Here is a 16,751-nt window from a genome sequence, read left to right on the forward strand (position 1 = left end):
GCACTGTACTCCTCCTATATAATATACTGTTGTTAACCAGTCCCCACAATAAAGCAGTGTGAACACAGATATATGCAGCACACTGAGCACAGATATGGAGTGTTTTTCAGGCAGACAATGTATACTGGTGGTCACTGGTCAGCAAAACTCTGCACTGTACACCTCCTATATAATATACTGGTGGTCCCCAGTCCCCACAATAAAGCAGTGTGAGCACAGATATATGCAGCACACTGAGCACAGATATGGAGTTTTTTTCAGGCAGACAACGTATACTGGTGGTCACTGGTCAGCAAAACTCTGCACTGTACTCCTCCTATATAATATACTGGTGGTCCCCAGTCCCCACAATAAAGCAGTGTGAGCACAGATATATGCAGCACACTGAGCACAGATATGGAGTGTTTTTCAGGCAACAACGTATACGGTGGTCACTGGTCAGCAAAACTCTGCACTGTACTCCTCCTATATAAAATATACTGGTGGTTCCCAGTCCCCACAATAAAGCAGTGTGAGCACAGATATATGCAGCACACTGTGCACAGATATGGAGCATTTTTCAGGCAGACAACGTATACTGGTGGTCACTGGTCAGCAAAACTCTGCACTGTACTCCTCCTATATAATATACTGGTGGTCCCCAGTCCCCACAATAAAGCAGTGTGAGCACAGATATATGCAGCACACTGTGCACAGATATGGAGCGCTTTTCAGGCAGACAACGTATACTGGTGGTCACTGGTCAGCAAAACTCTGCACTGTACTCCTCCTATAATACTGCTGGCCCCGGAATAAAGATATTTTTGCAGCCCCCTGAAACAAAGTGAGAGGACGCCAGCCACATCCTCTCACTATCATTTCAAATGCACAAGTGAAAAATGCCGGCGACGCGCGGCTTTATATAGAATCCGAATTTCGCGAGAATCCGACAGCGGGATGATGACGTTCGGGCGCGCTCGGGTTAGCCGAGCAAGGCGGGAGGATCCGAGTCTGCTCGGAACCGTGTAAAAAAGGGTGAAGTTCGGGGGGGGGTCGGATTCCGAGGATCCGAACCCGCTCATCTCTACAGTACATCAACAATTAGATCTACTACACAGTTTTATTCTTTCGGTTATGACTTCATGTAAATGTGAATCTGATAAAATTATAACAATCTAACGCAAATCCCTCATCTCTCATCAGTTTTGATGGCTGTGGTCTGACCTCGTCCAGCTGCAATGATCTCTGTTCTGTTCTTATTGCAAACCGCTCTCTGACCAGACTGGACTTGTCAGAGAACAATCTAAGGGACTACGGAGTAAAACTTCTGTGTCAGGGACTGAGACACCCAGCGTGTACCTTAGAAGAACTTAGGTAAAAACGGACTCGGAATTGATATAGAATAATTGACCCTTCATTACAAGACATACAGTACGGGCACAAATGAACAAATCACAGAGCAGTTACACTATACGTTGATATTTTGGGGGGCCCATTAATCAAGAAATATTTGTAGAATATCCAACACAAATATAAACGAGCACTGTCCGCACAGCCAGGCGCACCCATGCCTAGCCGCACCGAGCTGCAGCAATTGCCACTCCCATTCATGAGCATGTGGCGAGTGCGCATCTAAGACGCACATGTGCCCCAGACGTACACGTGGTCACCCCTAACAAGGCGCGATCGCGGCAAGATGTAACCATGACAAGCATGGCTACGTCTCTATCCCTGGGATGTATGTATAAGGGACCACAATCTGAGATACTAATTGTTGCGATCAACCTTTACAATCACAAAAGCAGCCCCCATAATTTCTATGGGGGCTGCTTACTTGCCGAGTTTACCAAGTTCCAGAGCCCCTACCTTTCATTTCTTAATACATTAAGGCAATCTTTAATTTCTTATTGTTAATCCCTACACGGACCCTGAATTTAATGTGAAATGCAACTTGGAGTGTATTTAGGTGAGTGCAGAGCACGTTAACTGCTAGGTCACATAAAACACATCTATATGTACAGTATTATGAAACATCATATAACATACCTTATACTCTGTTTCGTTATATAGTAGAGGCATCCTGTCAAGTCTGCCAGGGGCGCTTTAAGAGAGGAGGAGGCCAGCATTCAGCCTCCTCCGTTCGGGCCCCCTCCTCTCTATCGGCAGCAGCACAGTAATGAGATTCTGAGCACTAGAGGGATCAGACTCTACTGCGCATGCTCAGATCTCCGGGAAAATGGCGCAGTGGCCATTCTCCCAGTGATTTCTCTACTGCACATGCGCAATTTTCTCAGTGATTTAACGGCACTGCTGATGTCGGCATAGGACTCCGGAGGTGTTAGAATTATAAAACAAATGGGTGCAGCGTGTGCGGTGTGGGCTCCCCCAGACTCAGCACACATTGCACTCATTATAAATACACCAGTAAAGTAGAGATGAGCGCCTGAAATTTTTCGGGTTTTGTGTTTTGGTTTTGGGTTCGGTTCCGCGGCCGTGTTTTGGGTTCGAACGCGTTTTGGCAAAACCTCACCGAATTTTTTTTGTCGGATTCGGGTGTGTTTTGGATTCGGGTGTTTTTTTCCAAAAACACTAAAAAACAGCTTAAATCATAGAATTTGGGGGTCATTTTGATCCCAAAGTATTATTAACCTCAAAAACCATAATTTACACTCATTTTCAGTCTATTCTGAATACCTCACACCTCACAATATTATTTTTAGTCCTAAAATTTGCACCGAGGTCGCTGTGTGAGTAAGATAAGCGACCCTAGTGGCCGACACAAACACCGGGCCCATCTAGGAGTGGCACTGCAGTGTCACGCAGGATGTCCCTTCCAAAAAACCCTCCCCAAACAGCACATGACGCAAAGAAAAAAAGAGGCGCAATGAGGTAGCTGTGTGAGTAAGATTAGCGACCCTAGTGGCCGACACAAACACCGGGCCCATCTAGGAGTGGCACTGCAGTGTCACGCAGGATGGCCCTTCCAAAAAACCCTCCCCAAACAGCACATGACGCAAAGAAAAAAAGAGGCGCAATGAGGTAGCTGTGTGAGTAAGATTAGCGACCCTAGTGGCCGACACAAACACCGGGCCCATCTAGGAGTGGCACTGCAGTGTCACGCAGGATGGCCCTTCCAAAAAACCCTCCCCAAACAGCACATGACGCAAAGAAAAAAAGAGGCGCAATGAGGTAGCTGACTGTGTGAGTAAGATTAGCGACCCTAGTGGCCGACACAAACACCGGGCCCATCTAGGAGTGGCACTGCAGTGTCACGCAGGATGTCCCTTCCAAAAAACCCTCCCCAAACAGCACATGACGCAAAGAAAAAAAGAGGCGCAATGAGGTAGCTGTGTGAGTAAGATTAGCGACCCTAGTGGCCGACACAAACACCGGGCCCATCTAGGAGTGGCACTGCAGTGTCACGCAGGATGTCCCTTCCAAAAAACCCTCCCCAAACAGCACATGACGCAAAGAAAAAAAGAGGCGCAATGAGGTAGCTGTGTGAGTAAGATTAGCGACCCTAGTGGCCGACACAAACACCGGGCCCATCTAGGAGTGGCACTGCAGTGTCACGCAGGATGGCCCTTCCAAAAAACCCTCCCCAAACAGCACATGACGCAAAGAAAAAAAAGAGGCACAATGAGGTAGCTGTGTGAGTAAGATTAGCGACCCTAGTGGCCGACACAAACACCGGGCACATCTAGGAGTGGCACTGCAGTGTCACGCAGGATGTCCCTTCCAAAAAAACCTCCCCAAACAGCACATGATGCAAAGAAAAAGAAAAGAAAAAAGAGGTGCAAGATGGAATTGTCCTTGGGCCCTCCCACCCACCCTTATGTTGTATAAACAAAACAGGACATGCACACTTTAACCAACCCATCATTTCAGTGACAGGGTCTGCCACACGACAGTGACTGATATGACGGGTTGGTTTGGACCCCCCCCAAAAAAGAAGCAATTAATCTCTCCTTGCACAAACTGGCTCTACAGAGGCAAGATGTCCACCTCATCTTCACCCTCCGATATATCACCGTGTACATCCCCCTCCTCACAGATTATCAATTCGTCCCCACTGGAATCCACCATCTCAGCTCCCTGTGTACTTTGTGGAGGCAATTGCTGCTGGTCAATGTCTCCGCGGAGGAATTGATTATAATTCATTTTAATGAACATCATCTTCTCCACATTTTCTGGATGTAACCTCGTACGCCGATTGCTGACAAGGTGAGCGGCGGCACTAAACACTCTTTCGGAGTACACACTTGTGGGAGGGCAACTTAGGTAGAATAAAGCCAGTTTGTGCAAGGGCCTCCAAATTGCCTCTTTTTCCTGCCAGTATAAGTACGGACTGTGTGACGTGCCTACTTGGATGCGGTCACTCATATAATCCTCCACCATTCTATCAATGTTGAGAGAATCATATGCAGTGACAGTAGACGACATGTCCGTAATCGTTGTCAGGTCCTTCAGTCCGGACCAGATGTCAGCATCAGCAGTCGCTCCAGACAGCCCTGCATCACCGCCAGCGGGTGGGCTCGGAATTCTGAGCCTTTTCCTCGCACCCCCAGTTGCGGGAGAATGTGAAGGAGGAGATGTTGACAGGTCGCGTTCCGCTTGACTTGACAATTTTGTCACCAGCAGGTCTTTCAACCCCAGCAGACCTGTGTCTGCCGGAAAGAGAGATCCAAGGTAGGCTTTAAATCTAGGATCGAGCACGGTGGCCAAAATGTAGTGCTCTGATTTCAACAGATTGACCACCCGTGAATCCTTGTTAAGCGAATTAAGGGCTGCATCCACAAGTCCCACATGCCTAGCGGAATCGCTCCCTTTTAGCTCCTTCTTCAATGCCTCCAGCTTCTTCTGCAAAAGCCTGATGAGGAGAATGACCTGACTCAGGCTGGCAGTGTCTGAACTGACTTCACGTGTGGCAAGTTCAAAGGGCATCAGAACCTTGCACAACGTTGAAATCATTCTCCACTGCACTTGAGACAGGTGCATTCCACCTACTATATCGTGCTCAATTGTATAGGCTTGAATGGCCTTTTGCTGCTCCTCCAACCTCTGAAGCATATAGAGGGTTGAATTCCACCTCGTTACCACTTCTTGCTTCAGATGATGGCAGGGCAGGTTCAGTAGTTTTTGGTGGTGCTCCAGTCTTCTGTACGTGGTGCCTGTACGCCGAAAGTGTCCCGCAATTTTTCTGGCCACCGACAGCATCTCTTGCACGCCCCTGTCGTTTTTTAAAAAATTCTGCACCACCAAATTCAAGGTATGTGCAAAACATGGGACGTGCTGGAATTTGCCCATATTTAATGCACACACAATATTGCTGGCGTTGTCCGATGCCACAAATCCACAGGAGAGTCCAATTGGGGTAAGCCATTCCGCGATGATCTTCCTCAGTTGCCGTAAGAGGTTTTCAGCTGTGTGCGTATTCTGGAAAGCGGTGATACAAAGCGTAGCCTGCCTAGGAAAGAGTTGGCGTTTGCGAGATGCTGCTACTGGTGCCGCCGCTGCTGTTCTTGCGGCGGGAGTCCATACATCTACCCAGTGGGCTGTCACAGTCATATAGTCCTGACCCTGCCCTGCTCCACTTGTCCACATGTCCGTGGTTAAGTGGACATTGGGTACAACTGCATTTTTTAGGACACTGGTGAGTCTTTTTCTGACGTCCGTGTACATTCTCGGTATCGCCTGCCTAGAGAAGTGGAACCTAGATGGTATTTGGTAACGGGGGCACACTGCCTCAATAAATTGTCTAGTTCCCTGTGAACTAACGGCGGATACCGGACGCACGTCTAACACCAACATAGTTGTCAAGGACTCAGTTATCCGCTTTGCAGTAGGATGACTGCTGTGATATTTCATCTTCCTCGCAAAGGACTGTTGAACAGTCAATTGCTTACTGGAAGTAGTACAAGTGGGCTTACGACTTCCCCTCTGGGATGACCATCGACTCCCAGCGGCAACAACAGCAGCGCCAGCAGCAGTAGGCGTTACACGCAAGGATGCATCGGAGGAATCCCAGGCAGGAGAGGACTCGTCAGAATTGCCAGTGACATGGCCTGCAGGACTATTGGCATTCCTGGGGAAGGAGGAAATTGACACTGAGGGAGTTGGTGGGGTGGTTTGCGTGAGCTTGGTTACAAGAGGAAGGGATTTACTGGTCAGTGGACTGCTTCCGCTGTCACCCAAAGTTTTTGAACTTGTCACTGACTTATTATGAATGCGCTGCAGGTGACGTATAAGGGAGGATGTTCCGAGGTGGTTAACGTCCTTACCCCTACTTATTACAGCTTGACAAAGGGAACACACGGCTTGACACCTGTTGTCCGCATTTCTGGTGAAATACCTCCACACCGAAGAGCTGATTTTTTTGGTATTTTCACCTGGCATGTCAACGGCCATATTCCTCCCACGGACAACAGGTGTCTCCCCGGGTGCCTGACTTAAACAAACCACCTCACCATCAGAATCCTCCTGGTCAATTTCCTCCCCAGCGCCAGCAACACCCATATCCTCCTCATCCTGGTGTACTTCAACACTGACATCTTCAATCTGACTATCAGGAACTGGACTGCGGGTGCTCCTTCCAGCACTTGCAGGGGGCGTGCAAATGGTGGAAGGCGCATGCTCTTCACGTCCAGTGTTGGGAAGGTCAGGCATCGCAACCGACACAATTGGACTCTCCTTGTGGATTTGGGATTTCAAAGAACGCACAGTTCTTTGCGGTGCTTTTGCCAGCTTGAGTCTTTTCAGTTTTCTAGCGAGAGGCTGAGTGCTTCCATCCTCATGTGAAGCTGAACCACTAGCCATGAACATAGGCCAGGGCCTCAGCCGTTCCTTGCCACTCCGTGTGGTAAATGGCATATTGGCAAGTTTACGCTTCTCCTCCGACAATTTTATTTTAGGTTTTGGAGTCCTTTTTTTACTGATATTTGGTGTTTTGGTTTTGACATGCTCTGTACTATGCCATTGGGCATCGGCCTTGGCAGACGACGTTGCTGGCATTTCATCGTCTCGGCCATGACTAGTGGCAGCAGCTTCAGCACGAGGTGGAAGTGGATCTTGATCTTTCCCTAATTTTGGAACCTCAACATTTTTGTTCTCCATATTTTAATAGGCACAACTAAAAGGCACCTCAGGTAAACAATGGAGATGGATGGATTGGATACTAGTATACAATTATGGACGGGCTGCCGAGTGCCGACACAGAGGTAGCTACAGCCGTGAACTACCGCACTGTACTGTGTCTGCTGCTAATATATAGACTGGTTGATAAAGAGATAGTATACTCGTAACTAGTATGTATGTATAAAGAAAGAAAAAAAAACCACGGTTAGGTGGTATATACAATTATGGACGGGCTGCCGAGTGCCGACACAGAGGTAGCCACAGCCGTGAACTACCGCACTGTACTGTGTCTGCTGCTAATATATAGACTGGTTGATAAAGAGATAGTATACTCGTAACTAGTATGTATGTATAAAGAAAGAAAAAAAAACCACGGTTAGGTGGTATATACAATTATGGACGGGCTGCCGAATGCCGACACAGAGGTAGCCACAGCCGTGAACTACCGCACTGTACTGTGTCTGCTGCTAATATATAGACTGGTTGATAAAGAGATAGTATACTCGTAACTAGTATGTATGTATAAAGAAAGAAAAAAAAACCACGGTTAGGTGGTATATACAATTATGGACGGGCTGCCGAGTGCCGACACAGAGGTAGCCACAGCCGTGAACTACCGCACTGTACTGTGTCTGCTGCTAATATATAGACTGGTTGATAAAGAGATAGTATACTCGTAACTAGTATGTATGTATAAAGAAAGAAAAAAAAACCACGGTTAGGTCACTGGTATATACAATTATGGACGGGCTGCCGAGTGCCGACACAGAGGTAGCCACAGCCGTGAACTACCGCACTGTACTGTGTCTGCTGCTAATATAGACTGGTTGATAAAGAGATAGTATACTACTAATATTATATACTGGTGGTCAGGTCACTGGTCACTAGTCACACTGGCAGTGGCACTCCTGCAGCAAAAGTGTGCACTGTTTAATTTTAATATAATATTATGTACTCCTGGCTCCTACTATAACCTATAACTGGCACTGCAGTAGTGCTCCCCAGTCTCCCCCACAATTATAAGCTGTGTGAGCTGAGCAGTCAGACAGATATATAATATATATAGATGATGCAGCACACTGGCCTGAGCCTGAGCAGTGCACACAGATATGGTATGTGACTGACTGAGTCACTGTGTGTATCGCTTTTTTCAGGCAGAGAACGGATATATTAAATAAACTGCACTGTGTGTCTGGTGGTCACTCACTATATAATATATTATGTACTCCTGGCTCCTGCTATAACCTATAACTGGCACTGCAGTAGTGCTCCCCAGTCTCCCCCACAATTATAAGCTGTGTGAGCTGAGCAGTCAGACAGATATATATAATATTATTTATATATAGATAATAGATGATGCAGCACACTGGCCTGAGCCTGAGCAGTGCACACAGATATGGTATGTGACTGAGTCACTGTGTGCTGTGTATCGCTTTTTTCAGGCAGAGAACGGATTATATTATGTACTCCTGGCTCCTGCTATAACCTATAACTGGCACTGCAGTAGTGCTCCCCAGTCTCCCCCACAATTATAAGCTGTGTGAGCTGAGCAGTCAGACAGATATATATAATATTATATATAGATAATAGATGATGCAGCACACTGGCCTGAGCCTGAGCAGTGCACACAGATATGGTATGTGACTGAGTCACTGTGTGCTGTGTATCGCTTTTTTCAGGCAGAGAACGGATTATAAATAAAAGTGGTGGTCACTGGTCACTATCAGCAAAACTCTGCACTGTACACTACTGAGTACTCCTAATGCTCCCCAAAATTAGTAAATCAAGTGTCTCTCTAATCTATTCTAATTCTAAACGGAGAGGACGCCAGCCACGTCCTCTCCCTATCAATCTCAATGCACGTGTGAAAATGGCGGCGACGCGCGGCTCCTTATATAGAATCCGAGTCTCGCGATAGAATCCGAGCCTCGCGAGAATCCGACAGCGTCATGATGACGTTCGGGCGCGCTCGGGTTAACCGAGCAAGGCGGGAAGATCCGAGTCGCTCGGACCCGTGAAAAAAAACATGAAGTTCTGGCGGGTTCGGATTCAGAGAAACCGAACCCGCTCATCTCTACAGTAAAGTCCGCCCTCCTTTGAGTATTACTATATTTTCTGTTTATTATATTGTCACTCTGCTGCTTTGTGATTGGATTTAGAGTCTCTGTATATTGTTATTACCAATTTTATTAGGGAGTGCACCATCAGAGGGGTGTGTCTAACATCACCTACTAGGCATGTCTAGCTCCGACTATTGGCATTCCTTTCCAATCCATATGCACATTACATATATGGTGGTTTCTTACAACGGGAATCCTCTGAAGAAATGTATCTTTCCTGTAGGATATCACATAGTCCGGAAGATACCTGTTTCTGAAGGAATATAACCAATGTCATCATCATACGACCGAGGTGCAACCCGACTCGTGTCACCTTCATCCCTCTGCATCTCTCAGCCATACATACCATCATCCACTCCCTGCATCTCTCAGCCACACTGTCATCTCCTCCCTTTGTCATCTCTCAGCCACACCATCACCTCCCACCTGCGTTGTCTCTCATCCAAACCATCATAAGCCGCCTGTGTCTATCTGCCATACCATCATCTCCCATCTGCATCACTCACCATCCCCCTCACTTTGAGTTTCTCAGCCTTTCCCCTTCACTGTGCCACTCGGCCTCCCACCTTTCAATCTGTGTCTCTCAGCCTGCCCCCTTCACTTTTTGCCTCTCAGCCTTCCCCTCCTTCACTCTGTGCCTCTCATCCTCCCCATTCACTCTTTGCCTCAGCCTGCCACCTTTCACTCTTTGCCTCTCAGTCTCACCCCTTCACTCTGTGCCTCTCAGCCCTTTCTGTGCCTTTTGCATCCCAGCCTTCCCTCTGTGCCTCTAGTCTCAGCCACCCACCTTTCACTCTGTCTCACAGCCTCCCACCCTTCACACTGTGCCTCTAAGCCTCCCCCTTCACTCTGTGCCTCTCAGCATCACCCCTTCACTCTGTGCCTCTCAGCTTCACCCAGTGGCGTCACAAGGGGGGTGCGGGGGGTGCGGCCCGCTCCCAGGTGTCACCCGCCGAGGGGTGACACCAAAATGCCGGCTCCTGCAGAGTGACAGACACTGTTATATTATGTGCAGCACTCGGCTCCTGTCACTGTGTAGGAGCCGGCACTGCAGGGACAGCACCTCCCGGGAGTCAGCCCTCACCTCCCACACCCCCCAGTGAAAAAAAAAAACGGGTGTCAGGACGCGAAGCCACGTTTCTCTGCAAAGCCCCGCACCCTTTGCGTGCCTGCAATGGTCTAAAAACGGGTTCCGCCCGCGAAGCCCCGCCCCTATATTTAAGCCACGCCCATTCCCGTGAAGCCCCACCCCCTTTATCCTCGCTGCCGCACCGGGTGTCACAGAGGTGAGTGACGCCTCTGGCTTCACCCCTTCACTCTGTGCATCCCATCCTTCACTCTGTGTCTCTCAGCCTACCCTCCCCTTCACTTTGTGCCTCTCAGCCTGCCCTCCTATTTACTCTGTGCCTCTCAGACTTCAATATGTGTCTCTAAGCCTGCCCCTTCACTCTGTGCCTCTCAGGCTCCCATCCTTCACTCTGTGTCTCTCAGCCTACCCTCCCCTTCACTTTGTGCCTCTCAGCCTGCCCTCCCATTTACTCTGTGCCTCTCAGACTTCACTATGTGTCTCTAAGCCTGCCCCTTCACTCTGTGCCTCTCAGGCTCCCATCCTTCACTCTGTGTCTCTCAGCCTACCCTCCCTTTCACTTTGTGCCTCTCAGCCTCCCCTCCCATTTACTCTGTGCCTCTCAGACTTCACTATGTGTCTCTAAGCCTGCCCCTTCACTCTGTGCCTCTCAGGCTCCCATCCTTCACTCTGTGTCTCTCAGCCTACCCTCCCCTTCACTTTGTGCCTCTCAGCCTGCCCTCCCATTTACTCTGTGCCTCTCAGACTTCACTATGTGTCTCTAAGCCTGCCCCTTCACTCTGTGCCTCTCAGGCTCGCATCTTTCACTCTGTGTCTCTCAGCCTACCCTTCCCTTCACTTTGTGCCTCTCAGCCTGCCCTCCCATTTACTCTGTGCATCTCAGACTTCACTATGTGTCTCTAAGCCTGCCCCTTCACTCTGTGCCTCTCAGGCTCCCATCCTTCACTCTGTGTCTCTCAGCCTACCCTCCCCTTCACTTTGTGCCTCTCAGCCTGCCCTCCCATTTACTCTGTTTTTCTCAGACTTCACTATGTGTCTCTAAGCCTGCCCCTTCACTCTGTGCCTCTCAGTCTCCCATCCTTCACTCTGTGTCTCTCAGCCTACCCTCCCCTTCACTTTGTGCCTCTCAGCCTGCCCTCCCATTTACTCTGTGCCTCTCAGACTTCACTATGTGTCTCTAAGCCTGCCCCTTCACTCTGTGCCTCTCAGGCTCCCCTCCCATTTACTCTGTGCATCCCATCCTTCGCTCTGTGTCTCTCAGCCTACCCTCTTCACTCTGTGCCTCTCATCCTACCATCCTTCACTATGTCTCTCAGCCTGCACCCCCCCCCCCCCCCTTCACTCGGTGTCTTTCAGCCTTCACCTCCCTTGTCTCTCAGCCTCCCCCCTTCATTCTGAGTCTTTCAGCCTGCATCTCCCTTTGATCTGTGTCTTTCAACATCCTGCCCCACTTCTTTCCTATCTGTTCACTGCAGGGCAGGGAGTGTGGCTATGATGTAATATTGTCATTACACTCCCGCCTCTCTGCATCCCTTGCAAGTTGGGAAGCAGTAGTAAGGTGGATCACAGGGTACAAAGTGTGTGCGGACGGTACCCACATACTTGCACCACTGGCGGGTGGCTTTCTTTTTCTGAACAATGAGGGAGACCTGATCGCTGGGCTGCTAACTTTGCTGTCCTGTGATCATATAGTAGCCGCCCAAGCGGGAGAGTGTAAATTCACAGTGCAAGTGTGCGCTCGCATGTGTATGCCGAGCTGCAAAACACTTGGGAACTAGAAATTTACTTTTCGTGTTTTGTGTTTTGGTTTTGGATCTGTATCCCAGTTCATGTTTTGGATCTTGATTGGTTTTGCCAAAACCACCCTTTCATGTTTTGGTTTTGGATCTGGATGATTTAAAAAAAAACACAAACACAAAAACAGCTAAAATCACAGAATTTGGGGGTAATTTTAATCCTACGGTATTATTAACCTCAATAACATTCATTTCCAGTCTATTCTGAACAGAAAAAAAGAAGTGCACCGAGGTTGCTGGATAACTAAGCTAAGCGACACAAGTGTGCGGCACAAACACCTGGCCCATCTAGGAGTGGCACTCCAGTGTCAGACAAGATGGCACTCTTAAAAACTAGGCTCCAAACAGCACATCATGCAAAGAAAAAAAGAGGTGCACCAAGGTAGCTGGATGACTTTGCTAAGTGATACAAGTGTGCGGCACAAACACCTGGCCCATCTAGGAGTGATAAAGCTAAATATTTATTTTATAACATTCACTATATGTGGGTAAGAGACTCAGTACGCAATTGGCGTATGGGGTACCGTAAGGGTATGCAATTAGCGTAGCAGATGCTTAGCCGTGGTCGAGACGCACATGCGGCACGCTCGCTCACAGCTTAACGCTTTACGTCGAGCACGCTATAGGCGGCCGACTACCGTAATGCTACGCTACCAGCGTAGCGGACGCTCGTGACCACGAGGGGAACACGAGCGGCGCAGATGCTCACGGGATGACACTCAGTAAACCTTGTATGCAACACAATGAAAGGCTGAGCCTATACTGTAAACCTTGGTTTTGTAATGTGAGCACAATGCAATGCTAATTAACCTCTATTGTATGAAAGCCTCTTGAGCGATTGAGACGCTCTGAATACTCTCAGCAATGTAATAAACACACAATACCTTGCTAAGGTTCCAACACCTTTACTAACAATATCTAGCTATGTAAAAAAAAGGAAAACAGTTAACAGTTCATACACTACAGGCTAACATCAATATCTAAACATAATAACTACACATATACAATATACAACAGTTTAACAATAACAGAGAGAGGGAGATAGTATGGCAAATACAAACAGAGAATAAGTTGGTTACAGAGAGTACTTACACACTGGGGAATGATTCGCAGGCGCAATCTGGTTACCAGCTCCTGGTTAGTCAATGATGATAACCTTGTGGAGAGTAATGTCTTGTGTCCCCAAGCCTATTGCAAACTATATTTATGTACTAGCTCAAGACATACTACAATAGATACTGTTGTGCCCTCTTTCCATTGGTTAGGGGGTGGGACATGTACTGCATCTGGGATCATTGGTTAGTTCAAGAAGTGGGCGCTGGCTAGGACTTTTTAGTATTCTAAATTCCTCTCTGGTTGTATTGTGGAAACCTATTGTTTGGATCTTCCAAACAAACTCTGTCTCTGGGCTTTGTTTACCCCACGGTCACCTCTTTCAGTTGAGACAATGACATCTCAGCACTCATTATTCTGGAGAGAAACCTGGACCTATTCATAAACAAAGGTGTAAGCCCTCTTCATAGAATCTCAAAGCTTAGTGTAAATAAGGCTATTTGTTTTCAGTCTGTGGGAAAGAGGTGACTGAATTCTAGTCACCCACCCTGCATTTATGTGTAATTTATTCTGAATGCAATTAATCTTATGTTCTACTTCTGTGCATAACCATGAGCAGGAACTATGCGAATCCCTCCCAACTGTCATAGACACAACACCTCTTCAATACCCCACAGCTGGACACCATACACTACCCTCCAACCTTTGTCTGAGCCCTCCCAGCATGCAAAGAGGAATCTCTCTGTCTAAGAGGTTTTAAACTTACCATACTTGCTGACATTATGAAGGGGAATATTAACTATAAAACGCATTATATTGGTTAAATATGTAGCGATCGAGTCGCTCGCTAGTCGCACACAAACACCGCCGTAAATACCCATCTCCATGCGCAGGCGATGTCAGAGCGTCCCCTACGCAACCTGAGGGGATGCGTACGCACGGGGTAGTCGGTGCGCGAGCAGCGGGCACATGCATTGGGGTTAGTACAAGGCATCATAGGTCGCTATATTTTTCGACTTTGACAGTCGACCCCTTGGCAGTCATCAATAACTGCCACTTAACAATTCAAACAGAAAAATATATGTCATCATGGAATACCTTTTTATGATTGGGTAGAGGGAGGAGAGGAGAAGGTGGGAAAGGTATGACCTAGTGAGATAGTAGAAGCATGTGTGTATGGATCCATGTTTGAGGGGTCATGTATCATCGTGCCGTACGTGTTTTAAATCAAGCTTCGAGGTATTGCAAAGTATACATTTGAATTCCTTCTTATCCCGTATTAAGGGTCTGTGGATGGGCTATCAAACTTTACCGAGCTCTTTTCGGCTTTTGGTTGCAACAAATGGGGAGCACATTTAGTTGATGATACATGAATGGGGGGGTATGTGAGTGCTGATATCTGTGTCTATATTCCCTATCGACTATGTGTGTCATTACCTGAAGGTTGTAGAAATGAAGGTAAGAAGCAATTATTATAAATGCAGTCATAAACTATGTGAGTTTAATATGCATTTGCCGATTGAGGTCTTGTCTGATGTCTTGTCTTGATGTATTTGTTGTCTGATGTCTCTCGGTGCTTTTGCTATAAATAGCGAGCAAAAGTTGTTCCATTGTCCATAAAGTTACAGTCTCTAAAGTATTTGGGCTATCGTAAAAATTTAAAGTCACTAGGGATATTGGGGGTTTGTGGCATAGTTCATCAATGGTCTGTATAAAAGAGGTTGTCAAATTCTTCTTCCAAGCGGATGTCTTTGTACCTTGGAGGAAAACAAAGGAGAAACGGGTGAAAGAAACGGACCGTGGATTCACATTTTCATCACAACATTGTCTCTATCGTTGGGTCATAAATCATATTAGTTGTTGTTATTACAGTGTCTTCGCTCCTTAAACTCATCACTCTGGTATTACCTTTACACTTCGTTAAAGTCCGAACGCATCTAAATATCAGTCCAACCAATATGACGACTCCCAGAATACACAAGAGAAATTTCCCTACGTCCATTATAATACCTTGGGTCCATTCTCCTAAACCAGAGAACCATTTTCGTGGGTTCAACCATGACACCCAACTGGTCAGCTCATTACCCACAGCAGCGAGTGTGAGATTGTGTTTCCTTCGAAACTTCAATTGCAAAATGTCATCCATCTTTTGGTCTATGACCTCGGCCGGGTCCTCAGTGCTGTTTGTAATATACTTTATTCCATATTGAGTTGCTAGGGTAACACAATACCCGCCTGTCACTGCTGTGACAGGCGGGTATTGTGTTACCCTAGCAACTCAATATGGAATAAAGTAATAAAGTATATTACAAACACTGCTGCAACTTTATTCCATATTGAGTTGCTAGGGTAACACAATACCCGCCTGTCACTGCTGTGAGGTAATTGAGAATCATCTGTTCTGTTTTGTAGGCTTGTAACTCTCTCCCAGTATATCTGAATGTGTCGTCATACATTTCGGTGATATTGTCTAATAAATTTGCAAGCGCAGATATATATCTATAATTTATCACTCCTCTGGCGGTACGAGTGATATCTAACGCGAGTAGGAAATGAATCCCGGTGGATTCATGGATCAGATCAGAGGCCGAATGCTCTGTCCTCTCTATCAGGTGCCGTTTAACGACGTGCTCGTAATGAGTGTGAGTATAAGGAGCTTGGGCACCATGGTGAATGTCTTTCATCTTGATATGGGACACAGTCATTACTTCAGGCAGTACTTTTCCAATATAGCACAATCCCTCTGAGTTTGGGGCAAGCCACTTATACGCCTTCCTCCCGCATATGAAATATGCATCATCGGGGAGAACATATGGGACGGAGTATGACATAACCATGTTACAAATTTTCCATGTGAAATCTCCTAACCCTAATTCTCCCATCTGTTTAGTACACGTATCTGTTTGTACGATATGTGCACAGTATCCTGGTGATACTTCTCCAACTCGCATGGTCCTACTTCCTAGAGTGTACCTATACCGGAAAAATTTTCTATTGTCGACTATCTGGCGTATAAGCTCTGTGTCTATGGGCATTTTGTCGGCTCTATGTGAGAATGTCATGGTTTGATTACTCCATGACACTTCCCAATTTCCCGGCTTTCGGGGATTGGAAATGTTAAAGCATGCTAAGGACCTATCCACATGATATTGGTGGAGCTTCAAACTAGGAGGACTAGAGATATTAAACCTCTTGTCCACTGGCCTCCCACCACTTAGCTCAAGTACCTCTCCTATAGTTAAAGGGAATGGTACTAGTCCTGATTTGCTATGACCTTGAGGTACTTGAGAGCATACCCAACAGTCTGTCTGGTTTAACACTTTACCCACTAAGGAGTGATAGTCACTCAATGGATGCCGGTCCATGTGGACATTAAAACTGTACTGACATTTCTTGATGCACCCATCCTCAACTATATTGTCACAATGCCTACAGATGCAGTTCTCTTTAGCTAACAATCCTTCACAATGTCTACAAATAACATGGCTGCTAGATCGTTTACTGTAACCTCAGGCTTACTATCAGTCCTAATGATCACCTTTCATGATTGCATATTACAGGTGCGGCCCAAACTCCTTCCTA

The 16,751-nt window shown here is 47.0% G+C and overlaps 1 protein-coding gene across 1 annotated transcript in view; it reads left to right on the forward strand.

The window, feature by feature from the left end:
• Positions 1 to 16,751, forward strand: part of LOC135057163 (NACHT, LRR and PYD domains-containing protein 12-like) — a 152,832-nt gene that overhangs the window by 76,289 nt on the left and 59,792 nt on the right. The window contains exon 7 of the mRNA XM_063963062.1: positions 1,183 to 1,353. Coding sequence (XP_063819132.1) covers positions 1,183 to 1,353 — 171 coding nt within the window. The remainder of the gene's footprint in view (positions 1 to 1,182; positions 1,354 to 16,751) is intronic.

Source organism: Pseudophryne corroboree, chromosome 3, assembly GCF_028390025.1.
Source record: "Pseudophryne corroboree isolate aPseCor3 chromosome 3, aPseCor3.hap2, whole genome shotgun sequence".
NCBI classification, from domain to species: Eukaryota; Metazoa; Chordata; class Amphibia; order Anura; family Myobatrachidae; genus Pseudophryne; species Pseudophryne corroboree.